The 16884-nt window shown below is 37.0% G+C and overlaps 1 protein-coding gene across 1 annotated transcript; it reads left to right on the top strand.

Annotated features, from left to right (window-relative positions):
• The first annotated feature begins 8675 nt into the window (after window positions 1–8675).
• Window positions 8676–13182, top strand: LOC120273820 (non-specific phospholipase C2-like). Its single transcript, XM_039280531.1, has 4 exons — window positions 8676–9433; window positions 11582–12099; window positions 12183–12362; window positions 12757–13182. The coding sequence occupies exons 1-4, from the start codon at window positions 8865–8867 to the stop codon at window positions 13059–13061; spliced, it is 1572 nt and encodes a 523-aa protein (XP_039136465.1). The 5' UTR covers window positions 8676–8864; the 3' UTR covers window positions 13062–13182.
• Window positions 13183–16884: the final 3702 nt, after the last annotated feature.

Here is a 16884-nt window from a genome sequence, read left to right as displayed (position 1 = left end):
AAGAACACCAAATACACAATATGAGACATAAACCATGGTAAAAATGATGCTCAATGCATGTAAAACATATATGAAAATATGTCCACTCAAGCACTTGTCATAGACATATATTTGGGAATAGGGTTTATCACTTGGAATCCCTAGAGCTTCTTGCGATTGTATGCAGTTTGAGGTGTTGAGACTGATTGATTTCTCCAATGGGGCATAGTGTAGAGTTAGTCACGGTTGACTTTAGGTTTGGGATAGTATATTTTAGGATTTTCATGACTCATTAATCATCAGTTCGGAGACATAATAGTTGGTCTAGCACTTGAAGCAATAATCCTAGGTGGAGCAATGTCCGAGTGCCCCACTTTCTATCTATTATCTTTCCTCTCATTTTATTGTGCCTCTCTTTCTTATTTTCTTTAGTTCTTTTCATATTGATTTTGTTCACACCACTATCGATTCATCTTCACTTTAGTTAAGTAGCAATCTTTGTGTTTCTGATCAGTATTCCCTATGGATTCAACTGCCCACTCATTGAGGTATTATTACTTCGACAAATCCATGCACTTGTGGGTCACACGCAAGGGCTGTGTCAGCATACAACTCCTTATCATAAACAGAATAATTGAGAGCTGGACAACTTAACTTCTCACTAAAATAAGCAATGGGCCTACCTTCTTGCATAAGCACGCTCCCCAATACCTATACCACTTGCGCCACATTCTATTTTAAAAGTCTTACCAAAGTCAGGAAGCGCTAGTAGTGGTGCAGATGCCAATTTGTCCTTTAATTTTTTAAATGCCTTTTCTTGTGCTGTCCCCCATTTGAATGGAACTTCTTTCTTTGCCAATTCATTGATTGGGGCAAAGATGGTGCTGAAATCCTTCATGAACAGACGGTAAAAATCTGTAAGTCCTAGAAAGGTTCTCAATTGGCTCACGTTTGGGGTGTTGCCCACTCACGTACCGCTTTGATCTTGTATTCATCTACCTCAACACCTTGATATGAAACCACAAAACCAAGAAACACAACTTTGTTGGTGCAAAAGGTGCACTTTGAAAAGTTAGCATACAATTGTTATTTTCTCAAAACATCAAGTACATCACGTAAATATTCAATATGATCATTTAAAGACTTATTGAAAATTAAGATATTATCAAAGTAGACTACCACAAAATTTCCCTGGAAGGCTCTAAGTACATGGTTCATTAATCTCATTAAAGAACTAGGTGCATTTGTTAAACCAAAAGGCATGACTAACCATTCATACAAGCCTAATTTTGTTTTAAATGTTGTTTTCCATTCATCACCCTATTTCATTCTAATTTGGTGATAGCCACTATGAAAGTCTATCTTCGAGAAGATAACAGATCCACTAAGTTCATTAAGCATATCATCAAGTCTAGGTATGGGATATCTATACCGTACAGTTATGTTGTCAATGGCTCTATAATCTACACATATTCACCTAGACCCATCTTTCTTAGGAACTAAAATAACCAGGACTGAACAAGGAGAGACTTTTCCTTACGTAACCTTTGTCGAGTAGTTCTTGAACTTAACACTGGATTTCTTTTGTCTCCTCCGGATTGGTGCAATAAGATGGCCGATTATGCAATGATGCTCCTGGTATCAAATTAACTTGATGCTCAATTCCTTACTTCGCTAGTAGCCCAGGTGGGACCTCATTAGAGAACATGTCCTCATATGCCTTCAAAAGCTCAAAAATAGAACTAGGCAAAGTAGAGGGTAAATCATTAGTAGTTAGTAAACTTTCTTTGTATAGGAAAACAAAGAACATAGAATTGGGTTCCCCTTTCTAGCCATCATCACTAAACCCTCTTTTTCCCGGGGCTTGGTTAATTTAAGCTGTGGGGTTTCATTTGGCTTTGGATTCACTCGCTCATTATGATGGTGGCTCTCATTCAAGTGTTTTGCACTATCTCTCTCTCTCTCCTCTCTCTCTCTCTCTCTCTCTCTCTCTCTCTCTCTTTTAGATTATCCATCAATATTTTCTCCGGAGTCATAGGAAGCAAAGAAATATGCTCCCCTTTGTATATGAAAGTGAGTTGGTTTATACGGCTGCTAATATGGACATCATGATCAAACAGCAAAGGGTGTCCCAACAATAATTTCCATGCTTGTATTGGGACAACATTATACTCTACTTGATCATGATACTTCCCAATAGAGAATTGAACCATTACAATGTTGCTAACACACAACGATCGATAATAATTGAGCCACTGCATCTTGTATGGACTAGGGTGACGTCGCTACTTCAACCCCAATCTCTCCACCAAGTCCGAACTAGCAATGTTATTACAGCTGCCATTTTCAATAATAATCCTTCATACCTTGTTTTTAATGGTGTCGCGAGTGTGGAAGATGTTATGTCGTTATCCCTTCTCCTCTTCAATAGCGTTGACACTAAGCACATGGCTCATCAGCTTGAATGCCACAATCTACTTCATCTGCTGGCTCATCATGTGCATCACCATCATCTTCGGCATCACTCTCAGACTCCCACTCGCCCTGTTCATTAATGAGCAAGGTCCTCCTACTGGGGCACTCGGAAGCAATATGTCCTCTCCCTTTACACTTGAAGCACTCTATGTCGCGGCTGCGAGAAGACACCAAGGTGGATGTAGAAGAAGATGCAGCTGTCAAAGAAGTGGGGTATCAATCACTGTGTATAGAAACCACCGAAGGTGCTGACATGGTTGACATGCGGCCAAGGGATACAACAGAGGTGGCGGCCATCAGCCTAAGAGAAGCGCCACCTCCTGTGGTGTCCCGAGGGCAACCTCGACTACTCTACAAAAGCAAAAAGCCCTATTTGCATTACGGCTCACTCCCAAAGGTCCCACAAAAGCTGTTATTGAAAAACGGGAAAGAGATAAATGTGGATGGTGACACGACCTATTATGCTATTCGTACTTACACATGATTCGTTGTCTTTCCATGGAATGAATCCGATCCTCCAACAAACAAAATGGAAGGAAGGATCCTCTCCGGAGTTACGTTACGAGACTTGTAGCACAATTGTTTCTGCGCCAAGTGGAGGCACTGGGACAAATGGGTATGGTGCGTCCCCGACAGCCACGCTGTTGCTGTTGCTCCACCTTCGTTGCTTGATGTACGAGCTCCTATAAAGTGTTGTAGGGGAACATCTCTACTTGATCAGCAATATTACGGTTGAGACCACTAAGAACCTCGACATGTTTGCCTTAGCACGTTCTCGCATATTGGTACGGATCATTAGGACATCCATTTCCTTATAATATTCATCAACGGTTCTTATACCTTAAACAAGCCATTGTAGCTTGTTATATAGATCTCTCTGGAAGTGTGGTGGAACAAAGCGGTGTCACATAGCCCTCTTCACAGCATCCCATGTGCGAATATAGCCATTACCCGCAAATAGCCTATCTCCTGTAACTAGTTCCACCATGTTAGTGCATAATCTGTAAATTCAAGAGATGCTAGGTTTACCCTTTTTTCATTGGAAAAACCATGGATCCCAAAAATTTGATCACACCTTGCCTCCCTCTCCAAGTAAACTTCGGGATCCGCTTTGCCGCTAAATGGTGGTATGCTTATCTTGATCTTCGCCATACTATCTGGATCTTCTTTATCTTGGCGGCCGCGGAGAAGGCCTTCATCATTGTCACGGTGTGAAAATCGCTGATGTCCATAACCAACATAACCGGGGTCACGATGGTCATGATGGTCATCAAGCCCACCTCGGGTTGGAACAGGCTTAGTGAGGGCTCGGTCAATAGTCTCACGCAGAGTATCTTGCATGACCTTTTGTGTCTCCTCCTGTACTGACATAATTGATACTTGCAATTCAAGCTGAAAGTGACTAACAAATGTTTCATACTCCGCCCATGTAACTGGTTTATCTGTCTTATGGTTTGAACCAACAGGTCCATCATCATGATAACTAGCTTTTGAACCTACCATGTTAGTGGATTTGAAAAAAAAAAAGTATATATGTGGATTCACACAAATCTCACCACTTACTTACCAAAGCTCTTATGCCTTCTCGTCGGATCACAGTTGTGCCAAGTGGTAGTTTTCTGTATGTGATTAAGCGATTGAACCGAAGGTGTTTAAAGAACTAGCTTTGGTTTTTAGTGGAGTTTGGTTGGCTAAAACAAGGAGGTAATAGTACTGAATTCTATTAAGTGCAAAACAAGTAATAATTTGATGATATATAGTATCTAGGTTGTTGGAAACTTCAATCTGAATTTTTTTTTTTTTGTAATGGCCTTTCTTGAACTTTCTTTCTTTCTTTTTGGTTTGTTTTACTTTTTTTTTTGTGACCGGAAACTAGAGGAATATGATCAGATTATAAACTTAAAATACAATACTCAAATAATAGTACTAGATGCAAAGGTTAGGTAATTTTTGGTTATTTTTAGGTTTGTGGACTACGGAATCGAAAAAAAATTATGAAACAACTGATATTGACTCAAAAGGTTAATGTAGGAATAACGTATCCTACCGTGTCAACGAAGTCTCCGGTACCAAATGATAGGCTCCAACTTGGCTAAGAAGAAGGAGATCTAAATGATGGCCCGATCTTCATGGCGTAGAATCTAGGTCGAGGGATAACTAGTTGCGAACAGCCGAGGATAGACGTGACTAGTACATTGGGGAAAGACGATCCGAAGCTTCAAGAAATCCGACCCGCTATCCTAAAATTCGCGAAACCACAAAATAGAAACTAATCCACACAAAACGCCTAGAAGCATAGAGCACAAATTAGGAGAAAACCGAAACTTTACTCTTGTGAATCTGGGAGAACCCATAAGAACAATGGTATTAAGACAACTCTCATTTCATAAATAATAATCAAATTTCTATCTTTTAAAAGAGAAGGTACAAGGCTATTTATAGGCAACTTAAACTTTGGATACAAGAAAACTATCTTATTAAAATTGGCTAGGGAATCAATCTAAAGATAGAAAATGAAAATTTGCTAGGAAAACAATCTAAAAATAGGAAAATAAAATTGGCTAGCAAATTAATCTAAATATGGGAATAGTATTCCGCGGTACTGTAGCACATGAAGATGACAGGCAAATCTCTCTACTCTTAACCATGGAATACTTGATTTCCTGGTTGATTGGGATTTGATTTTGTTTCCTTCCAGAAATTGGGTAGGTTTAGGAAAGAGATATTTCGGGCTGATTTGTCATAAAAGGAAACTACATCTCCATTTGTTTGTGCGAGGTCAGTGAAAATAGGCACAATTTTCTTCTTGGACGTGCACGTGAGTGTGAGGCCCACATGTGGCGTAGCTCCAAATGCTATCTCTTGTTATCCTCTTGTTTGACTAAATCTAGAATTATGTCCTCACTTCCGATATACCTAAGTAGAGTTAATGTAGAAGAAATTGAAAGCACCACCATTTCAATATAATTTAAGAATAAGCTTAAGTTAGCGTGCACCTGCATTTTGATTTGTTTAACAGGGTTTTGTGTAAATAGTCCTTGATATGCTTCCTCTTCTATACCAGCTTAAGTATTACCATCCGTAGGTGGTATGGTTGGCATGGGAGTGATGTCCTCATCAGTATGCTTGCATGTTGTACATTGAGGACAATGTGATATTCAAGTGTGAGGAAGGGTTATCTTTGTATTCATTGTGATGATGCATGATTTAGGATGATATATGACTTATTGTTAGGGATTCACAAGACTAAGGTTGACATTAGAGCTAGTGTACTTTGTTGTTTAATTGGTAATTCACACATATTTCAGAAACCCTTTTCAGTTCACTCTTTACCTTAGTAGTGGGTATACTTGTATCCTAAGAAAGATTGTAGTTTTAGACAGATTCTTTCTTAAAAAAAAGAAAATAAATGTGAAAGAACTTGTTGTTCTCTTTAGTTGTCAAAAAGTAAGATTTGAATGAATGGCTACCAATGTTTATAAATAGTTTGTGCAAAAGATGGTAGAAAGAGCTATCTCCTTTTGAAGTGTGAAAGTCACCCTTGAGTAGTCGGATCTTTGGTTTTACCATTGCTCACTTGATGACCTACCAAGGGAAATGGCTACCGTTAGTGAGTATGAGGCTACTATCCATTTTGTTTTGGTGGAAATAATGTTTGTTGAGCTAGTTATCTTTTTCCAAAGAACATGAGGCACATTCCTAGGGTAAACACACATGCACATGGGGAGTATGGAGAATTGGGTGAATCTATTTCTTGAGGAATCAACTCTTTACACATTACTCTCTAACGTTTCCTTGTTGTCTATGAATTCCCTATATTTTATAAGATTCCAGGTTATGCACTCATCTCTTTTTCTTGTGAGCCGAGTGTTTGCTTAAGGAAAAGCAAAGGTCTAAGTGTGGTCGTATTTGATGAGTGCATTTTATATAGATATTTTATATACCATATTGTGTGTTTTACTTGTCTTTTTAGAATATTTTTATGATAAACCGATGCTACTTGATGTATATGTCCTAAATGTTGCAGATAATTGGCGTTCAGAGCAAAAAGAACGAAAAAAAGACTAATTCTGATGCAAAATAGAGTTGGAAAACAAGTTTTAGGAAAAACAGGGTCAGAAGCACAGGTGTGTTGAGCCCCTGTGCGTTTTACTAGAGTCTGCACAGAACTGTGGAGCACCGTTTTACTGCCCCTAGCACCATCGTGTTGAGGGAGATCAGTCGGTAACCACATATGCTTAGCCTTGTGCATTTTATTGGAAATCTTTTGCGAATATTAGCATGGTCATTGTGTTCCTTGCACAAGCGTGTTCTCAGAGCACGAGAAGTAAGCAACGGCGTGTTTATCCCCGTCTTATTTATTGGTATTGCACAAAAATTAATTGCCACAATCTAGAGCCAAGCACAGTCATTAGCACGGCCATCATCACGGGCGTGCTAACATCGGGAAAGGGTTATTTAAGCCCTAAAGTTAGATTTGAAGGGAAACTTCTTCTCTCTTTTCAGAAGTGCCGATGAGGCAGCCGTTGGCACTATTCAGGACCAGATCTGGAGTGGAGGCAAGCGTGGAAACATGGGATTAGTCTGGGGCACTATCCTTTCCATTACTATCTCTTCAACTGAAAACCCTGACTCTTCTTCCTTCTTTATTCTTTTTTTTCTTTAGTAGTTTAATTAATTAAAAACAATCTTAGAGTCGGCTAGATATTAGAAAATAACCAAGTATTGAGAGTTATGCCAGTCCTTATGGATTCGACTAGCCAATCCTATTGGGTACACTTTAGTACTTTTACGACACGTGCACTTGCGGATACGCAAGGGGTGTATCAATATACTTGTTGCAAGATAGGCACATTATCTTCAAACTTAAAACCAAAATATTTTGAAACAAGAACCATTTTATTACCTGCCTAGTACATCTTGTATTTGAATTCTAGTGCATTCCATAATTTAAGTGCAATCTTTTGGGATATATATAGATCATAAAGACGATTAGACAGAGAATTAAGGATGAGCCCTATACATACAACTTCATCTTCCGCTCTTTTCTTTCTTTGAGTAATTAAATCATTAGAATTATCATCACTTGATAAAGGAATTGGCTCCAAATCAAGATCGAGTATGTAGAACACCTTCAAAGTAATAAGCATGAACTTTAATTTGTCATTCCATCTTTTGAAGTTTGCACCATCAAATTGATCCTGGCGAATAAAATCTTGATTCATCATTTTGATAGAGTTAGAACCCATTTCAAATAACGCTTTTAGACGTTTAGAAAACAGTGTAGATAATGTATAAGCTTGAAACACGTTGATGAACATTTTCCTTAGAGTGTTACTTGCCTTCTCTCCTCTTAAGATTGATGTAGGTTTAAATGCAAATAGTTTAAATGCCAACACTGGTGAAGAGAAATCGAGACTGGAAGAAAAAAGCATGTATTAATCTTGTCTTTATTTTTAAAAAACATAAAATAGTTGTTTGTTATGTAAAAAAGCTAGCAATTTCTATTCGTATTAATATTTTGTGAACAGATATGTTTTTCCAAAAGATATAACATTCTAAAATATCTTACCTGTTACAATGAAGAGATATAAAGTATCATATCCATTAATTAATAACGTAGAGATGTAAAATATTCTATTCATTATATATCTTTTTAAACAACTGTAGACATGATAAAATGCACCATTTTATAAATAATATATTTATTTATAAATATTTAAATTTAAAAAACATGATAATAATAATTTTATTAATAACCTAGCTTGTTATTGTAAAATTTCTTAATAGGACAATGGGGGCCACTTTTATGCACGTTTAGAAAACTATATAAATTGAATTGATAGAATAAATCTCCCCTGTCGTGCAATTCTGACGGAAAAAAAAATCACTTTTTTTTTCAATAAATCTCCAAATATGTACTTGCAAGTTGAGAGATAAAAATAAAGTCTTCTCCTAAACTAAAGCATAGGAGGATTGAAAGCCTATACCCTGGTTCTTCACTGTATTAATTTTTTCAAATTCAATTGATTGAAGAAGGTAATGTTTTAACAAATAGATGAAACTGTAAAAATAAAATAAAATAAAATAAAAATTAAGAAAAGAAACTGTCAAAATTTAGCACAACTTTTTATTAAAAACAAAATCATCAATTTCTGGGATGAACATTTACCATTTTTAGGCAATAATTATGCAAATAAATAAATAATAATAATAAAAAAGCATCGCTGATTCAATCAACATCTACAAAGTGGTCGTGGTCCGCACTCCGCACCATCCGAAGTGGGAGCAAAGCAACCGACTAAAGGAAAAAGTAAGCAAAAAGAAAAAAAGAAAAAAAATAAAAGGGCTCCCAGCTTCTCTGCTTTAAATTCCAGCAGCAGTGTTGCAATCCTCCTACACCGACAAAAATGCCGACCATTCCCACCGCTCGCGACCTCTTCCTCATCCTACTCCATACTCTTCTCATAGCCTTCTCGTCCTCCGGCGCGTCCGCCACAGGCCCGATCAAAACAGTGGTTGTTCTCGTCATGGAGAACCGCTCCTTCGACCACATGCTCGGCTGGATGAAGCGCCTGAGTCCGGAGATCAACGGCGTCACCGGTTCCGAGTCCAACCCCATCTCAACCACTGATCCGAGCTCGCCGCGTGTTTTCTTCAAGGACGAGGCGCACTATGTCGACCCCGACCCTGGCCACTCGTTCCAGGCTATCAGGGAACAGATCTTCGGCTCCAATGAAACCTCCGCATCGCCGGCACCGATGAATGGGTTCGTCCAGCAAGCGACATCCATGTCGCCCAACATGACGGATAGCGTCATGAATGGCTTCCAGCCCGAGAAGGTAGCGGTTTACCAGGCGCTCGTCCAGGAGTTCGCGGTGTTCGACCGCTGGTTTGCGTCGGTGCCGGCGTCCACTCAACCGAACAGGCTCTATGTCCACTCCGCAACCTCACACGGCGCAACCAGTAACATTGCCAGGTGCGTGATTGCTAAATTTTCTAAGAATCAAGATTTAGGGTTTTGCTTAAACCTGATTTGGGGGAATTGTGAAAGACGGTTGGTGTATCAATGAAAGGCAATGGAGTTGTGTCCACACGAGATTTTTGCTTTCTAGTTCGAAGACGATAATTTACCTGGGTCCAGTAGAAGCCCAACACTAGGATGGTAAGTGTTTTCTATTTAAAGGTGGGGCCAGTGATAAAATTCTTCAACCCTTGAAAAAGACTACTTATTGGCAGGATATAAATGAATGTATTAGAGAACCATGTCACTGTACTTGAATAATCTTCTCGCATTTCTTTTACATTTTCCTTCTTAAGGTATTTGTATATCAAACTTTATATTGCTATATGGTTTTCTTTTAATATTGACTAGAGAAATTCTGACTACTGAGCACAAAACTTGTACCGTACGTAAAGCTCGAAAGGGACCGAGGACTTGGATGAAATGTGAGAGCTTTAGATAAGTGTGCTATACTGCAATTTTTGTATTTATCTTGATTTTCTTGTACTTGGATTGAGGGGTTGGGGGAGAAATAAGGGATAAATTTGGGGAAATGGAGGAGAGATGAGGAAGATTTTAGTATTTCAGTGAGATATTGGTCATGTGATCCATGAGTCCACTGTAGTCGGTGGATCTATGGGCAAGGCCATAGAGATTGTGTCCACATGGTGTTTCTAGTCCTATCATGATAATTTGGTTGCGTTCAGCGGAAACTCAAAACTAGGTGTCCTAGAGAAACGGAAGGTTAAATGTTTTTTATTCCGGGTAGGGTCAGTTATGGCAATGAATATGTCAGGGGATCATATAATATCGAAGGGATTCATTTGTTTGTTTTTTTTGGAGCTATTTTTTTAGAGTGTTTGTTAGTCCTATACGGCTCGCTGTTTACATGTTTCCAAATCAAAGGGGTTTTATCGTCCATGATTTTTCTGTTTCTTGCTGCCCTTGTAAGATGGCTGTCACTAGTCAATCTATCACCAGAGAAATTCTGATGAGTGAGGCGAAAACTTGTATGTGACATAAAGCTCAAAAGTGGTTGTGGATTTAGATGAAAGGAGAAAGAGATCTGTACATTAGTTTGCCTTATTTTCCGAGAAGAGCAACAAAGTCCTAAATTAATAGTGTTCAGATTAACCTTTCTCAAACGACACTATTGATAAAAATAGAAGAGCCTGATTATGTGAGGTTTAGGTGGCCTTATTTTATCTCCACAGAGCTCTGGCCACAGTAAAGTTTAGTGTGACTATAGCCTGATTGTTGGAGAGAAAGCAAAAATAAGAGAAGAAGTCATGTTTTTGTGAAGATATGTACCTAGATGGGTAGATAGACAACTAATGAAGATCCCTGTGAGATATAGTTATAGATTTGAGAATATACTTCAATAGTAATTATGTCAGGGTCAAATTAGGTAATTAGAGACAAGAAGATTAAAACAATGACGGCAAGAGACATGGAATTATCATAAAGACAATACTGATTTATCCAAGGATTGAAGCATTTACTGTGAATCTGTTGTAAATTTCTCCAGTTAAACTTACAAAATGCTTACCTGAGGTAGTTGTGTTATGCTTTACTTTGACAACCAGAAAATACTTGTGGCAGATTCACAAATTTAGCAATGAAATCATGGTGTAAACATTCACTCTTTATGACAATGATGTTACAGACGTTAGCCATCATAAATTCCATGTCTATGGTGGACGTCAGCAGTAAACAAAATGAGAATCTGATCGAGTTCAGAGCTGGACATTACCAATTGCAACCAGTTATCACGCACTGTGTGACATGACGCTTATCCTTTTAATACCTTTGTCTTTTGGGGAAAAACGATCTACATGATTCACTTTTAATAGTGTAATTGTTTAAAAATTTAGTTGAATTACTTAGCTAATTATATCTACTACTGAAAAATTGAATCCCGCATTAGTTTAAAAATCTGCTGAGGTTGTCAATATCCTTGAGCTAAGCATTTGTTTGGTAGACAACCTTAAGCTAAAAAGGATATATTGTCAGAATATATCCTTTTTAGCAATCTCTTGATATATGGTCTAGTAAACAGGTAATGTCTGTTGTCTTCAATCAATTCTTTTGGCTTTTTGGACTAATCTTAATTTGTTTGTGCAGCATGCTTGCAAAAGGATACCCACAAAGGACAATCTTTGAGAACATTGATGACGCTGGACTCTCTTTTAGGATATATTATCAGAATATTCCCGCAACTCTCTTCTATCGTAATCTTCGAAAGCTTAAATACTTGACAAAGTTTCATCCTTATGATCTTGATTTCAAGTCTCATGCTCAAAAGGGTTCTCTACCCAACTATGCTGTTGTTGAACAACGCTACATGGATTCCAAGATCAGCCCTGCCAATGATGATCACCCCTCTCATGATGTTTACCAAGGTCAAATGTTTGTCAAGGAGGTCTATGAGACTCTACGTTCCAGCCCACAGTGGAATGAAACTCTTCTTATAATCACCTATGATGAGCATGGTGGGTTCTTTGACCATGTCCCAACCCCCACTAAAGGCATCCCTAGCCCTGATGGAATTGTTGGCCCTGATCCCTTCTTTTTCACTTTTGACCGTTTGGGAGTTAGGGTCCCGACCATCATGGTGTCTCCATGGATTGAAAAGGGCACTGGTAAGCAAAATGACATACTTTGTGGATGACTTTCATATGAATACTGGCCTTTAAATTAGCTATTTGCTGAATGACTGGTGTAGTTATTCATGGTCCCAATGGTGTGCCAACTGCAACTTCTGAGTTTGAACACTCATCTATTACGGCCACTGTGAAGAAGTTGTTTGATCTCCCTTCACCATACCTGACAAAGAGGGATGCATGGGCTGGCACATTTGAAGGCATTGTGCAAACGAGAACTACACCTAGAACAGACTGCCCAAGTGAGTCATGCTCCTTTTCTTCCTTAAACTCTCACTTCATTTCGATTTTGAATGATTTGTTCAGTCTACTAAGGCTTTTTATTTCTATGACTTGCATTGTAATTTTTGTTTAATTATATATATATATAATCAGTTAAGTGTGTTGATCTAGTGGTTTAGTTTTCTTTTGTTTAACCAGTTGTTGAACCTAATAACTATTTCTTTTTTAACATAAGCAAACAGATCCAATTCACTCGACTTGGCTGGTTAAATGAGTTTTAACTGAAATATGAACACCTTATTACTATGTACTACTGAAGTTAATAAACTCTTTAAAACATTGCGAGTAAAGGCATAATTTGTCAAGCCATTATAGTATTGTTTATCTCTTTTCGTTTGCTTGTCTTTAATGCAGTGCAACTCCCAAACCCAGTCAAAATTAGGGATGGTGATGCAAATGAGGAGGCCAGTCTTAGTGAGTTTCAACAGGAGCTCATGCAACTTGCATCCGTCTTAAACGGGGATCATATTTTGACCAACTTTCAGGAGAAGGTTGTGAAGCAAATGAGCGTCCGTGAAGGAATTGCGTATATGGAGAATGCAGTCAAGAGATTTTTTGAAGCTGGATTATCTGCAATGAGAATAGGTGTTGACGAAGAACAAATTGTGAAGATGAGGCCCTCACTCACCACTAGGTCTTCTCCATCTGCCCATCCTTGACACCATGCTACAATCACCGAAAGAAATATGATATAATGCATAAGGTTTGTAGATGTTATGATGGCTTTCTGTATATCGCTATGCAGTGGTGATAATGCATATATGGTTAATATTTGATTTATTCCGGAATCTCAATATCAAAAAATAAATAAGGAAATAAATAAATGACTTTCGGCTTGGTAAACATTTCATGATGTTTTGAACGCGGACTGAGGTTCCAAATCCTGGGATATTTATGTGCATCATTGGAGAGTATCCAAACGAAATTAAATATTGAGGGGGACTGGGCGCTTGTCACGGTGCCAACTATTAGGGAGTGGATGCGACACTCAACTACAGCTTGCAACTAATGGACTGAATTTCCATAAAAATATAACAATAATAAAAATAAAATAAAAAAAACAAATTATTATACATATGAGCAAAGAAGTAGTTACACATATATCCAGGGCAATACATAATCGCATTAGAGCCCTGGATATATCAAGAGACATTTGACGCTTAATCTATAATTGCATCAGAGACTTCATTGATAGGAAGAGAGGGGGGGGGAATGGGATCCCCGTCCCCATCTCCGCTCTCCACGGGCGGGATTCCCGTTAAAATTCTCACGAAAAAAATCCTCACCACTCACTCCCTCAGGGGATCCCCGCCCACCAAAAACATTAATATAAAAAAATTTTCTATAAATAACTATAATATTTCTAACGATTTATGTTACTACATGTTAAACATGCTTATATACAATCGAAAAATAAAAAAATATAATTTATGATGAAATAAAATAAAAAAATTCTCAACCAAAAGTTTCTTTTTACAACATACGTACATCATATATAAAAATAAAAAAATTCACACAAAATATTTCTCCTAATAAGTCATAATATAATGTTTGATGAAACAACAACATTAAAGGTACAAATAACATAAAAGTTTAAAAACTAAATTAAAAATTACAAATCCATTAAATAAAAATTCATAATGCAAAAACTAAGCACAATAATTTCATGCTTCCATCAATTTCTTCTTTGTTCTTTCTCCAAATTATTTATATTGAGAACCCAATTCCACTACCACTAGCATCTTGACATGATAACTCCCCCTTCAATAATAAACAAAATTGTAAATATATAATAAGATTATAAATAATATCAAGATTAAAGATAAAATTTTATAAAATTAAATCATATTTACCTCATCATTCTCATCCTCCTCTTCATCAAATGTAGAACAAATAGCTTGAATTGTTGACCATAAACATGAATCTTCAAAAATAAAGAAATACATAAATAAACAAGCAATTTTTTTTTCACAAATAAAATTAACTTAATAGAAATAAATTCAAGTAATAATATTAATAATACCTTTCAATCAATGATTAATAAAAAAAAAATATTAAAGATCTAATAATATGTCAGTACTTTCTTATATATAGCAACACATGGATATTTGAATAAAAAAATCTAGACAATTACCTAATTATCCAATTCATTTAAATTAAATAAATAATTAGTTTTTGTGAATATTAGAAATTTGAAAATTAGAAGTTTGAATTTAAATTTTGTAGATATATTATATAATAATTTTATTAAAATAATTTAAGATTTTATTAAATAAATATGTTTTAATGAAATATATAAATTTAAATAGTTAATAAGTTGTATGAAATAATTGTGAGTTCCATAATAATAACTAAAAATATTAATAAATAAATATTTATTGATTATATATATATAATATTATGTTAATGTTGAAATAATATTTAATAAATATATTAAAAATATATATTATATTTTTTGGGGAATCCCCGCGGGGAGCGGGGCGGGGAGACCATTCCCCGCCCCCGCCCCGCCCCGCTAGGCGTGGAGGACTTTTTCCCCACTCCCCGCCTCGCGGGGGGGACGTTTGGGGGAATCCCCGCCCCGTCGGGGCGGGGCCCCGCGGGGAACGGGGATTCCCCGCCCCATCCCCATTACACAAATATCCAGGGCAATACATAATCGCATTAGAGCCCTGGATATATCAAGAGACATTTGATGCTTAATCTATAATTGCATCAGAGCCTTCATTGATGCTCCGCTGGAAAAACAAAGCTCTCTGTAGTATTCGACCACCCTTTTGGGTGGGGGTATACTACTTAGCTTTGCAAGGGTAATGTTACTGTAGATTTTTATTTTGTTTTATTTTTTCATATCAAAATAATGCGATAAATAATAGAGGAATTGCATGGAGCATCCCTCCCATTTTGTCAATGGAGTAAAAAGTCTTTTGACTTTTTCCATATCCCCTATAAGTCCTCCTTTTTCTATACAAATACTTTCAAGTCCAACAGTTACTAACGGTGTGAAAACAGAGTAAAAGGTCTTTGTTGCCCTCAGTTGATTATAAGATTTTGCAAAAGGTTAAAAATTAAATAGTTATTAAGTAACCATCACATCACATCCCCATACTCATCTCATCTTCTCCGGAGAAAAGAAAACCCTTTCATTTTTCTCCGTTGAACTGCAAAATAGCAGCTGGGCGGCGTTCTTCTCGCTGTTACCGGCGAGTAGGAGAAAGTTTGATAGTATCCTGCCCTCTATTTGCACACTCAATGAAAAAAAAAGTTTTAAGGCCGACGGCATTGGAGGCCAACACCCTTTGGTTAATCTTATCTTGCATTTATGGTTTATTGTTTGTTAAATTGGATTATCATTGTGCATAAGCCCTGTAATTCCTCGAAGAAAACGTGATATTTGAGTGTATAGTTAGTTTGTACAATTAGTTTGTGCCATAATTTCAGTTGTAATCAATAAATCCGCACGAATGCATGAAAGCAACTGCCTTATGTACGTAGAATCTCTCTAATAACGTTGTTATCATCATGTGGAATTTATTTTAGGGCTAGTATTTACAAATGTATTTGATGTTCAATTTTTTTTTTTTTTTGTTAACAATCCTGTTACCAATGAGATTGTATCCCTTTAGTAGTATTATAAATGAATGATTAACATTTATAACCAAAGAAGATGTGAATGGATCATTAACATTTAGGATGTGTTTTTATTATGAATGGGATTACTATTAGTATTTATTGTTTACATTTCTATTATTCTGTTCATTTACAGAAGACAATTGCTTGCACAGTGAGTTCTTGTTGAGTTTATGGGTAAATTATATTGTTTGGCAAAGATATAGTGTATTATGACTTTGTTATTCAAAAAGTATATGTCGCTCGACTAGTTTGTTTTGTTTGTGTACGGATGTTGTTATTTAGCATCAGTTGTTGATACCATCAACCAATTGAAGAAGATGATGACACGAAGGTATTGGGATATACTTCGACGGACACCATTCAGCCACCTCATGGACATTGAGCCCATTGTCCAAGAGCTCAGTGTTTTGGATGCGTTCATGCAGCTATTTGATGAAAGGAGCAACACATCCCATTTGGGGGATAGTTTTCCGCAATTCAAGGCTGAAGATGTTTCGTTAATATTAGGATTACAATGTGATGACATTGCCATTGAGTTCAAAAGAAAAAAAATAACGTTGTGTATTTGAAGAGGAATTGACACACCCCTTGCATGTGTGCACCGCAAGTGCATGAGTTGTCGAAGTAATAAAGTACCCTGGTGAGTGGGTAGTCGTATGCATAGGGAATAGTGATTAGAAACACAAGAATTGATATTTAACTATGGTGAAGATGATTCAAAATGGTGTGAATAATATCGATGCAAATAGAAATAAAAAGAGCAAAAAGGAAATGCAATAAAATGATAGGAGAGGTAATCGATCCAAAGTGGGGCATCCTGATATTGCTTACCCTATGACTATTGCTTCA

The sequence above is a fragment of the Dioscorea cayenensis genome, chromosome 12, assembly GCF_009730915.1.
Source record: "Dioscorea cayenensis subsp. rotundata cultivar TDr96_F1 chromosome 12, TDr96_F1_v2_PseudoChromosome.rev07_lg8_w22 25.fasta, whole genome shotgun sequence".
NCBI classification, from domain to species: domain Eukaryota; kingdom Viridiplantae; phylum Streptophyta; class Magnoliopsida; order Dioscoreales; family Dioscoreaceae; genus Dioscorea; species Dioscorea cayenensis.
This window is presented reverse-complemented; position numbering and strand designations above follow the sequence as displayed.

What these genes read in the sequence shown, in the direction of transcription:
- LOC120273820 (XM_039280531.1), top strand. Translation starts at nt 8,865, where the DNA reads ATGCCGACCATTCCCACCGCTCGCGACCTCTTCCTCATCCTACTCCAT. An exon ending in GCAACCAGTAACATTGCCAG is followed by an intron (nt 9,434 to 11,581) that starts GTGCGTGATTGC and finishes TTGTTTGTGCAG; the next exon opens with CATGCTTGCAAAAGGATACC. An exon ending in ACCTAGAACAGACTGCCCAA is followed by an intron (nt 12,363 to 12,756) that starts GTGAGTCATGCT and finishes TCTTTAATGCAG; the next exon opens with TGCAACTCCCAAACCCAGTC.